Source organism: Anser brachyrhynchus (assembly GCF_964034855.1).
Source record: "Anser brachyrhynchus genome assembly, chromosome: 23".
NCBI classification, from domain to species: Eukaryota; Metazoa; Chordata; class Aves; order Anseriformes; family Anatidae; genus Anser; species Anser brachyrhynchus.
This window is the reverse complement of record NC_137716.1, coordinates 2,159,148-2,170,433: the sequence shown is the minus strand read 5'-3', so window position 1 is coordinate 2,170,433 and position 11,286 is coordinate 2,159,148. Positions and strand designations below refer to the sequence as shown.

Here is an 11,286-nt window from a genome sequence, read left to right as displayed (position 1 = left end):
AGTCTCCAGCCTGAAAATGCCCCAGACCAATTTCTCCTAAATCCTCCTCCCTTGCACATCCATCAGGAATAACATCCACTTACTGTGCTCCCTGCCCCCAGGCTGAGTCTGAACCAGTGACCTCGAGGTGAAAGCGCTTGAAAAGCTTCTGCCCTCCCCGCAGCCAGCACGTTCCCAGCGGGATTTTCAGCAGCACTTACAGAGCAGAGATGATTTCAGCAACTGCTGTTCTGCAGCAGCCCCTGGCCCGAAGCTGTGTTGCCCTTTCACACGGGAATCCTGCTTGCCCGGCTTTGGCGAGGCCCTCGGAGCAGCTGCGGGACCTGGGGTCAGGCTCCAGCTACCGGCGCTGCTTTGCCAGCTCCTGGCGCTCGCCCCGCACAGCCCAGGGGCTGGGGCAAACGCCGGGCTGGCCACGCGCGGCTCCTGCCCCCCGCAGTGGTGCCAAGGCCCGGCCAGCTTGTGCCACGCAGCAGCGGCTCCCCTCTGGGCCCACGCAGGGCAGCAGGGATGAGGCCGAGCCCCTGCCCGCGGCCAGACCTCAGAGACCCCCGTGTGGTTCTCAGGCCCGTGGCAGGAGCCTGCCCTCCCAGGCCTCAGCTGCGTCCTGCCCCACATTCGTGCTGTCAAGGTGTCGGCATTTGGCTGACGAGAGCCTGGTCCCGACCTCACAGCCTGGTGCTGTACCTCATCCAAGGCGCTGCACAGCCGCGCCGGCCCCAGGAGGGGAGCAGGGCCGGGGGCACAGGGCTGGGGCTGCAGCCCCCGCAGCCCCTGATGGGCGTCGGGGCAGCTCCGTGTGCCTTCCCCAGCCCTCAGTGTGCCAGACCCAGTGCCAGGCCTGAGCTGGTTCAGCAAATCCCAGCAAATCTCCCCCTCGGGCACTCAGCCCGAGTCTTTGCTGGGTGCCATTGGGATGAGGCGCAGCAGCCACTGCCCTCCTGGATCCCCCAGGGCCCCAGCCCACAGCACCACGAGACGCCGAGCCCCGCAGCCTCCTCCTGGGGGAGGGAATTTTCCCACTCCAGCTGGCCTGGGAGAGATAGAGGAAGATGTTATCAGACCAGAGCAGGCTGCTGAGCCAGAGGCCGGGCTCTAATTATTAAGAGCCAATTCCATTACAGCAACCTCGTCCCCAGGGCAATGCAGGCCAGGCTCTCCCAAGGGGTGAAACCACAGCAGCAGCGCATCTCCTGCACCCCTGGGGGACAGGAATGCCACGTGCAGGGGGCAGCAGCCCCGCAGCAGCCCCCATGCCATGCTGAGTGCCTGCCCCCGGCTACCTCTCCCCTCTCAGGTGCTGCTGCCCTGGCACCCTCTGCCCCACTCCAGCAGGCCCCAGCCCAGCATGGCCAGGAGCAAAAGGCACAAGAATCATCCTCCTCCTGCCAGCAGCTGCTGAAACAAGACCTGCAGAGAAGCCAGAACCAGCGGCGTTGCCACTAGCCCCCATCCCTAGTGGGGGAGAACCCCCTGGCTGGGGCTGGCTTTGGGTGCAGGGGCAGGAGGTAGGGGCATGGACAAGGCCTTTTAAGGCATCCCGAAGCGGCAAGAAAACAGGCAACACATCACCATCTTAACCAACCTTCTTATTTCTTTATTTGAAAGGCACAGCTTGTACGTCCTTGATACAGCATTTTCAGTTCCTCTTATTATAGGTCAAGTGATTAAACACAAAAAGCAAAACAAGATCTTTCTAAAGGACTATATACAAACACCAGATTATTATTTAATTTTATTATTTTTTTGTTCCATTTTTGTTTTTTTAGAAGACACGCTAGCGCACGGAGATAAGAACAGAGAAAGCTGCTGTATCCTCTACGGGGGGGGTGCAGAGAAGGGACCAAGGGAGCTCCCAGGTGCCCGCCTGCCCCTCGGCCAGTCCCAGACCCCAGCCCCCCGGCAGCCGGTGCTCTGCCAAGGGGAGCAGGCAGAGGCCCCCCCCAGCCAGAAGCCAAGGAGCAGCACGAGGAGAAAACCCGGTGGCTGGACGTGTGGAACTGCGGCGGTGCTGCGGGACTGGTTAAAAACAGAGACATGCAGAACAGCAAGGAGCCGGCCGGTGCTAGCGCGGGGGCAGGAGACGCAAGGAGACGGGGAGCGCCTGGGGTGGGGCAGGGGACGTTGGGGCAGGGGTCCCAGCAGGGGGTTGTGCAGAAACCGGTAGGAACGAGGGTCATCGTTAAATACCGAGGGGGAGCAGCAGGCGGGGGCCGTGGCACCCCCGGAGAAGCCCAAGCCAGAGCCAGGCTGGGCATGGGGGGGCCACGCAGTGGCTGCCATGGCGGTGCCGCAGGGACTGCCCACCGGCAAGGCACCCCCAGGCCCCACCACTGCCTGCGGATGCTGCATCTGGCATTGACCCCCCAGCCCCGGCCCCTTCTCTCTAATCCGACTTCTCCCCATCGTCATCTTGGTGGGCGTCCCCGTCATGGCCGTTCTTGTCCTCCTTGGTCAGGTGCCCCTGGGAGCCCAGGGCTGAGAGTGAGAGGAGGCCGGAGCCGGCGCTGACGGCAGGGAGGGACGGGGGCTGCAGCCCCACGGGCAGCGGAGTCAGAGGCAGCGCGAGGGCTTGGAGCTGCGAGAGCTGGTGCGCTTGGAGCTGCTGCTGTAGGGAACGAGGGGCAGACAGGGGGAGGGAAGCGAGAAGTCGTCATTTCGAGGGGCCCTGGGCCCCCCGAGTCCTGCTGCCTCAGCAGAACCCGTTGCAGCAGCTGGACTCAACCCAGAGCACTGAGCACCCAGCCCCAGGAGGGAGGCACAGCCCAGCCTCCTCAGGCTGCAGCAGCCTCCTGAGAAGGCTCAGCAGCAAGTCCCCAGCCCCCAGCAGGCCTGGCCTCGGCCACCGGCACTCTCCAAGGACTTGGTTAAACCCCTCCCGGCCTTGACCATGAGCAGATGGTGTTTCCACACCCAGGAGCTGCCGCAGATCCTGCCCCAAACCAAAGCCTCTCTTTACAACCTGTGGGATGGAGCAGGAGCCCACGCCCCCTGCAAAGCCAAGCAACGTCCCCATGCCAGCAAGGCCATCCCAGCACGTGGAGCTACCATCCCGTGGGGCCTCAGCTCTGACACAGAAGCCCAAGGCACCAAAGCCAGCCCCCCGCCCCCAAACCACGTACACGTGCACCACGTACACGGATGATGGAGTTCAGTTCTGGTGCTGTCACCTGCTTGGCTCGTTCAATGGCTCCCAGGACTTGCTGCTGATGCTGGAGGGAGAACAGAGGAATTTGGGGTCATTTCAGACACGGGAGGGAAGGAGAACAGGGACCCAGCAGGGCTGGCACACACACACACACACACACACACACACACACGGAGGCTGCTCAACCCCACACGGTCCCCTACTACCAGGCCTGGCCCTTTCACTCCAGCAAGTGGCTTTTTCTTTCCATCTCAGCAGAAGGACAGGTCTGGGGAAGGGGAATGTGCTGCATTAAGATGCAACGGGTTTAGTCGTGGCTTAGTTATTAGCCAGCTCTGATCTGATCAGCAGGCCACTTTGTCTTCCCCCGGAGCAGGTGGGTGACAGCAGCTCAGTCTTTCCCCCAGCCCCACAGCTAATCCAGACCCAGAAACGCAGCCCCCACCCCACAGCTTCTGACCGGAGAACAACGAAGTGCTCAGCCTCGGGGCGGCGCGGGGACAGCTGGCACCGAGGGTGCTGCAGCACGCCCCTCCCCTCAGCCCTCCCAATTAATTCCTCCGGAGGGCGAGAGGAGCCCATCAGCCACGACAGTTAGTGGGGCAGAGGAGCTCAGTCCACAGGAGCCGTATGGAGCCATCTGCACCAAGGGGACGGACGGACAAACAGCACGGCCTGGGGGCCTGCTCGGACTCAGGGCCAAACCCTCTTCAGAATGGCTGATCCCACAGGGCAGGGGTGCGGAGGAGCCGGGGTCCGCGTGCACCGGGCCCCGCTCCCTCGAACCAACACCCCTGAGCCAGGCAGTTACCTCCTGTGAGAGGTAGGGCAGAACCTGCGCACAAATCCCGTTGAGCCTCTTGACGATTTCAGCCTGGAGGGTGGGAAAAACAGAAAGAAATGGCATCAGGGGACCCTGAAGCACCCACCCTGAGCACTGCCCCCCTGAGAGGGAGAGAGCCCGGCAGCGTCCTGGTTTGCATGGGGACACCTAACCCCAAAGCCCCCCCCCAAAACAGTTAAATAAATCCACGCTGCTGACTGCAAAGAGCAAGTTTTCAATATTCTCTTCCCTCTCAGGGTCTCCAGGATTATATTAATGACGGCAGGAGCAACCAGAGAGAAAATTTATTACAGACCCGGGTGGGGATGCATTGAATTGTGTCCGCCGTGCAGAGGCAGACAGGCAGGAACGCTGCTGCTGCAGCCTTGGCTCTGCCCCACGGCCAGCTGCTGGGCACCTCCAGCCGCCCCCTCCTCCTCCTCCACTCCCAGCCCACGGTGCTCCCCCTGCCCCACAGCCGAGCGGGCAACGCTGAGCCTGTGCTGAGTTCGTGGGGCCGGAGGCAACTCCTGCACTAACCTCAGCCAAGAGGTGCCAAGGCTTGGGGGCATTAAAGCTTTTCTGCTGGGGAAGAGTGAAGCTCTTGGCCCTTTGCAACTCACTTTCCACCAGATTCAAAAGGAACGGGGAGCCAGAGGGTTTAGGCAAGCACTGACACGGGCTGGGAAACCTCGTGGGACGGCAGTGATGGTTCAAAGCCTCTCAGCAAGCTGCAGGTCTCCCTCCCAGAGCAGCCTGTCCCACGGGCTCAGCGAACAGGGCGATGGGATTGGAGGCTCTAAGTGCGTTTGCAGGGAGCAGAGCTGTGCTAAGAGGCTTTTAGCTGAGCCAGGACATATACAGACGACTGTGACTGGAAGCTGAAGGAGGCTCATGTTGTTAACAGCACAGGTAATTAGCCACTGGGGATAATTAACAACTTAACCACCAGCGAGGGTAATGAACGAACTCATCCGGGCTGCAGCAGAGCCTCCCTGCATCACGAGGAGGCTCTCAGCAGCTCCGAGATCGCACATGGAACCACACCAAAGGGAACGCCGCCTGCTCCGAGGGCAGCAGCCCCCTGGGGCACCACAGCCGGGCACCTGCAGGGCTGGGGGGGGCACCGCTCGCCCTCCGGCCCAGGCTCGCAGCCCTTGCCCGACTGCAGGACGGCGTTGAATCGAGGCTCCACATCCCCGTGCAGCCTGGCTCGGGGCACCCAGACCCGCAGCATCCCCAGGCAGGGTCCCCACCTTCTGGAAGGCTTTGCAAAGGCAGCTTTTTGCCAGGACAATTAATTTCCCTCCCAAAAAGAAAACATGTTTTTAAGCTCAAGGGGGAAAAATGTGAAATGTCCTCTCCCACCCAGGAGCTGGCAATCCCAAAAGCAGCTTTGACATTTTACAGGCTCATGGCATTTCCAGTTCCTGAAATACCACTGAAGTGATGGGGACAAAGCACGGCAGACAGCCCACCCTCCCCAGGAATTAAAGCACTTGGAAATGCCTTCCCCTACCTGTTTGTGCATTTCAATATTCAGCCCGTAGGACATCTCGTAATACTGCAGAGCAGGGCAGAAAAGAACAAAAAAGGTCAAATCTCTACCAGAGAAAGGGGCTCCGTGCACTGGTGCTGGGAGCCACCGCTGCTTTCCTATCAGTGTCTTTACAACAGCTGGGCAAGGATGGCAGGAGAGCGGAGGCAACCAAAGGCAGCTGCGGGCAGCGACCCTCCCCATGTCCAAGGCAAAGCACCCAAGCCCAGGGGGCTCCGCACGCTGCTGCGGACAGGACCTGGGCCCGTCCATCGTCTGGGCCCCATCCAACACCCGCACAGACACCCTGCAGCACCCTGCATCGCTGCGAGAGCAGGCGACGCTGCTCCAAGCATGCCAGCAGGCTCAGGGCTCCGCGGATGACAGAGGCAGTCTGGCTCTCCAAGCCGCACCTGGCCAATACCCTAACACCCACACGGCTGCTTCAGCAGCAAATGGAAGAGATCACCACTGGGCTCCAGCTAGCAAGCAATGCGTCCAGCTGCACACAGCTCCAGCTGTTTGGGAAAAGCTGCGTGGAAAAAAACACACGAAACCACACACAAAAATAAAAGCACCCTCCGGCCCCCACCAGCAACAGGTAGCTACAGAGCAATCTCTCGGCAAGAGAAGTTAATTCCTGGCCCCTAGAAGAAGCTGTTTTTAAGGCTGTTTGAGAGTTCAGGAGTCTCCTCCCTCAGCCACTCTCCTCCTCCTGATCCTTCAAAAGGGAAAGAAAATCCCCGACTGCGCTCCTTTAATTCAAAGAGGGGAAGATCACTGTCGCTTCGGTACCGACTGCACGAGCCCGAGAAGCGCCTGGCTCGCCATCATGGCTATTTCTGGCTGCTCCCACACCGCTGCCGGCTCTCGAGGCTTCTTTGCATTCTGGAGACTGAGCAGGAAGCATGAGCCCGACCCCCACGCTGCTAATTGTGGCTTATTCAAGAACTGGAGCAGCTGTAGCAGCTTTGCAGAGGCCCAGAAACCCCTCTTTGCTTCCTGCATGCAGTGCAGGGAGAGAAGCAGCCCTGCACTGGGGCAGGACCCTGCGAAGCCTCACGCTCAGCACCGCCAGCAGCACCCTTCCTCTCCGCACCACGGGCAGTCGCCTCTACCAGTTCTGGTGACCGATGGCATTACGGGGAAATATAAATAAATTTCATCTCCAGATGTGGCTGCGTGAGAGTCTCTGTGCAGGCTGCAAGGCCCAGGAAGCAATCATTTATTGTTGAGAAGGGCGCAGCATTAAGAGCCAGGCTTCCCCACACCTGTATGGACAGCGGTGAGCGGCTCTCCACAGCCCCGTCCCAAGCGCGCCTTGCTCCCTGCAGCCTCAGGGTCCAGACATGCAAACAGTGCAGGAGAACGGAGAGGCTGCCTCCACCATTTCTGGTTTTAAATTCGTAACTCTCCTCTGAAGAGCTGCTGCATTAATTTCTACATCTTATCTCTTCCTTCCAGGGCAGGTGCAGCAGCTGGCAAGCAGGCACCACCTCATCTTTATGGGCAGCATCGCAGCCTCCTGTTAACTCCTTGATAGGAAGGGGACAGCGCAGCCTTGCCCTGCCTCGCTCTCCAGTGCTGCCAGGGGCTGGTCTCCACGTGGGGTGACAGCGGCGCTGCCCAGCAGCTGAACGGTCGCCCTGCCAGCAAGGACACGGCTCCTTCACAGAGAATTTCTCCTTAGAGTCAGCTGAGCCTGCCATCCACGTGTAGCAATATTTCTGCCTTTTCCCAGCACTGCCCCGGGGGCTGCACGCGCTGCGCAGGGCCACGCGTGCAGGTGCTCTGCCCCACAGTGCTGTGGGGCCACTGGGCATGCGAGGAGGTGCGCAGGGCTAGGCTCCCACCCGGCAGCTGGCTCCGGACCCCCACCCTGCGACCTCCCGGCACACAGCCCCATCCTGCCCTTGCCAGGAGCCTCCTGGAGCCCCCGGCGCTGCCTCCCGCAGCCCCCTCCCTGCTGCAGGACCCCCACGTCCCCAGGCGCAGGCAGCAAGGTCATGCTGTCTGCAATGACCTGGCTTCCATGCTGCCCTCGAGCATCAGGTTGCCTTTACCGAGCAGCATTTAGGGCCTGGGTACCTCCCAAGCCACCCTGACCTCTTTCCGCTCCTGCTCTGCAGAAAGGAACCACCCCTGCTTCTCCAGGGGCGGATGATGAAGCTGCCCCAGCTCCTTCACCCGTGGGCTGCGGATGGAGGTGAAGTGCAGGATCCTGGCTCTGGAATCCCCTCGCCCCGTCACCAGGACGGTCCCGGTGCTCCCCAGCTGCCACGGGAACGTTGGGCTGTCGGGTGCAGGCACCCTGCCACCATCAGCTGGACCCTTCCCTATTCTGCGTCCAACAACTCTGCTACTTCCCTGCACTTCAGCAGCCCACCACACGTAGACAACACGACGCACAAGGAGCCCTGCTGTCAGGAAAGCCAACACCAGCCCGGTCTGCAGACCCACTGCTCCGTGGGCAAAGCCTCTGCCAACAAAACCCCGACACCAGCACCTGCTCCCCACCGGCATCCCCACCCGTGCCACCCACGCGCTGCCAGGGCAGGCCCTTACCATGACGTAGTGACGCTGCATCTCCGATTTCTCGCTGGCTAGCTTGTCACATTCCAACTTCAAGCTGAAAAGCCAGAAAATGGTAAGAAAACCACAAGCAGGAGGTGAGTGAGCTGCTCAGCACGGAGCAGTCGCATCCTGCGGCCCCACACAGCCCGTCCCAGCTGGGCAGGCTCCGCAGGCACCACGACCCCAGCACCCACGGCAGGTCAGGGCTCAGCCGTGTCTCGTCTGTACGGCAGCTGCTGCGGCAGAGCCTGCTCCCACCTCCAAGGCCAGCATCCGCCAGGATCCCACTCGGGAGAAGCGGCACAAGGCTGCCCCGCAGCCAGGCACTGACCGCACGGCTCTGCCTGACGCAGGGAAGCAGCGGCCGCAGTCGTTTGGGTTTCCTCAGCTGATGCCAGCAGCGGGGGACACTGTCTAGCAAGGGCCTGCCTGCTACACGCCACAGATGGTCTGACTTCGTTTCCTGAGCTGCATCAGGGCCTTTTCCGGGCAGCGCAGGGAGGCCCAGGTGCAGTGCAACCCTCCAGAAGAAAGGGTTTCCTCTCTCTCCCGGGTTCTTTGCACCCTTACGAGAAAATGCCGCTGCTCCTCGCGCTTCACGAATCTCCAGCTCCCCTGCCAAGCAGCTGCAGCCAGCATGTGCAGTGGTTTTATGTTTCAAACGAGAAACAGCTTCACCTACACAAAACCTGCCTCTCTGCAAGCAGCTCAAGTCCCGCAGAGGGGGGAAGCATCCCCTGCAGCGAGCGTGCTCTTGGGCCCCTGCTGCCCACAGGCACAAGGGCACCGCACTGCACCGCCGCCGCCCCGGCGCTACCGAACCCGAAGCCCGTGTGCGTCTGAAGTACACGCAGGAAGCGACGGCCCACCAGCAGCCAGCGTTTGGGCCGGCAGAAGCATTTCCACACGCACATGTGGAGAAGCGGAAGCATTTGGATTTAAGTGCTCCCTGCAGCATTCGCAGTCCAGGAATGGCAGCCAGCGAGAAGAACCGAGGAAAGCTCCCAGCGAGACGCGGGAGGCCTGGCAAGCCTCCGCGCAGCCCTGGCTGAGCCACGCTCGGAGGAAAGGCCTGGCCGGGGCAGGAGGACCACACGCTCTGCTCGGCGGGCTCCTGCCCAGGCGAGACGGACGCCGTCCCGCAGGTGCTCCTCCAGCCTCCCCAGCTCAAGCCGCAGCCGGGTCCCTGCGGGTGCCCCGGTTCTGTCCGCGCAGGGGAGCGCCGGGGGCTCTCCGGGCACCCCGAGCCGCACGTACCTGTGGTACTGGGCCTGCAGGAGCTGGAACTCGTCCTTGATGCGGTCGCAGGAGTCGGAGGTGGTGAACTTCAGCTGCTGCGGCAGGTGAGAGGAGCCCTTGAACGACACGAGACGGCGCTGGGCACGCAGCGGGGCAGGGGGTGCGCGGCCCGGGCCGGCAGCGCTGCCCCCAGCCGGCAGCGGCGCCCCGCCGCCGGGGGGGCCGAGACCGGCGGGGGACCGGGGCGGGAGGCGACGCCGGGGGCGGCGGCAGCCGGGGGCACGGGGACGAGCCCAAGGTCACCCCGCGGGGCCGGGCGCGCCCGAGGCTCGCCGGCCCCCCCCCGGCCCCCGGGACCCGCTCGGCCGCCCAGGCCGGGGGGGGGAGGGTGTGAAGGCGGCGGGGCCGCCCCGCCGGAGCACGGGGGCGGCTCTCGAGGCCCGGCCCGCGGCCCCCGGGGCCCGGCCCCGCCCCGCGCCCACCCCCGCCCCGCACCGGCCCCGGGCCCGGCCCCGCGGGGGCTCCCGCGCCCGGCCGCGCCGTACCGAGTGCCGGCTTTGTGGAAACATCATGTCAGGCTGCGGCTCGGCCCCCGCACGGAGCGGCCCGCTCTCGGTCTCGGTGCCGGTCCCGGTCCCGGTCCCGCGCCCTCCGCCGCCGCCTTCGTCCGCGCCGGGCCCGGCCGCCCCGGCCCCGCGGCCGCCCCGCCCGGCCGCGCCGCTCGCCCCGCGCCGCTCCCGCCGCCCCGCCGCCGGCGCCTATTGTCTAATGGCGGCTGCGGCTCCGCTCCGTCCTGCGGCTGCTCGGCACCACCTGCCGCCGCCGCCGCCTCCCCGGGCCGGGCGGGCCCACGGCCGCCCCCGCCCCCGCCCGGCCCCGGCCCCGCCCCCGCCGCGCGCTGCCGGCGGCCGCGGGCCCCGCGCGGGCACCGGGCGACCGCGGGCACCGGGCCCCGGGCGGGCCGCGGGAGCGCGGCGGGGCCGGGCCGCGGCCGGAGCGGAGGTCCCGAGCCCCCCGGCGGGGAGGCGGCGCGGGCCGGGCCGGGCCGGGCCTTCCGCAGCGGCGGCGGCGGGCTCGAGGTCCCTGCCCCGCGCCCCGGCCGGGCCCTGCCCGCCCCCGGTGCCCGGGATGTCGGACGGAGCCCTCCCGCCCGGGTCTCGCCTCGCCAGGCTGCAGGGCCCCGGGCTCGGTGCCCGCCACCGTGCCGCCGGCCAGGTCGCGGCTGCTGCTTGGAGCCAGGCCTGGGGTTTGTCCCGGGCCGGGGTAACCGTGGGACGGAAACCGGGCAGGGGCTCCCGGGGCGGACCCCGGTACCCAGCTGGGGTTTGCTCTGCGGTGAAGCTTCGAACCTCTCGCGGCTCTCTCGCTCAGAAGAGCCTCGGCCTATGCGGTACAGATCGCTCCTGCGGCTGCGGGTGTTGCACCTGTATTAGAGGGAAGGGGAAGCCCCGCTGCCAGCGGAGCCAACTCTCCGGTCTCGTACAGGTTCTTCTGGACGTGACACCGCAGGATCAGAGCCCCTTCCGCACCGTGAGGGCAATGCAGGGAACGCCGCCACACGCGGCTCGTTTTCACATCCTTCCCGAGCGGAAGAGCTGGGTTTGTGTACACAGGGCTTTTGTTTTGCTTCATTTCATCCCTGCCTTTGCTTAGCACGAGCGAAGGCAAAGGCAGGGCAATCCGCTGCCCTGGGCAGGAAGGTGCCGTGTTTGTACTGGCTCTTATCTCTTGGAATAATTCCTTCCACGGCCTCAGACAAGGCCCCAGGAAAGCTCTCTGTGCACAGGCAAACCTTGCCTACAGGAGAGTCGCAGTGTGGAACCAGGTCCAGCAGCAGAAGAGCTTTGTCTCCGCAGCCTGCAAGCCGCCCATTTCCCTGCTGGCCGCTGGGACGTGCTGCCCGTGCTGGGCCAGGGGCCATCACCTGGGCGGCTCAGTCCCGGTCTTGCCAGCCTGCTGCTCCCC

At 64.2% G+C, this 11,286-nt stretch overlaps 1 protein-coding gene across 3 annotated transcripts; it reads right to left on the bottom strand.

Moving 5' to 3' along the window:
- Positions 1-1,576: 1,576 nt before the first annotated feature.
- Positions 1,577-10,100, bottom strand: TLE5 (TLE family member 5, transcriptional modulator). 3 transcript variants are annotated; one of them, XM_080565771.1, is made up of 7 exons: positions 9,867-10,099; positions 9,340-9,437; positions 8,074-8,137; positions 5,491-5,535; positions 3,960-4,022; positions 3,138-3,212; positions 1,577-2,605 (listed from the first exon to the last, which is right to left on the bottom strand). In XM_080565771.1, the coding sequence occupies exons 1-7, from the start codon at positions 9,891-9,893 to the stop codon at positions 2,387-2,389; spliced, it is 591 nt and encodes a 196-aa protein (XP_080421897.1). In that variant the 5' UTR covers positions 9,894-10,099; the 3' UTR covers positions 1,577-2,386. The 3 variants fall into 3 exon arrangements, with proteins under 3 accessions (XP_080421897.1, XP_080421896.1, XP_080421898.1); XM_080565770.1 differs by having other exon boundaries at positions 1,577-2,608; positions 9,867-10,089; XM_080565772.1 differs by lacking the exon at positions 5,491-5,535 and having other exon boundaries at positions 1,577-2,608; positions 9,867-10,100.
- Positions 10,101-11,286: the final 1,186 nt, after the last annotated feature.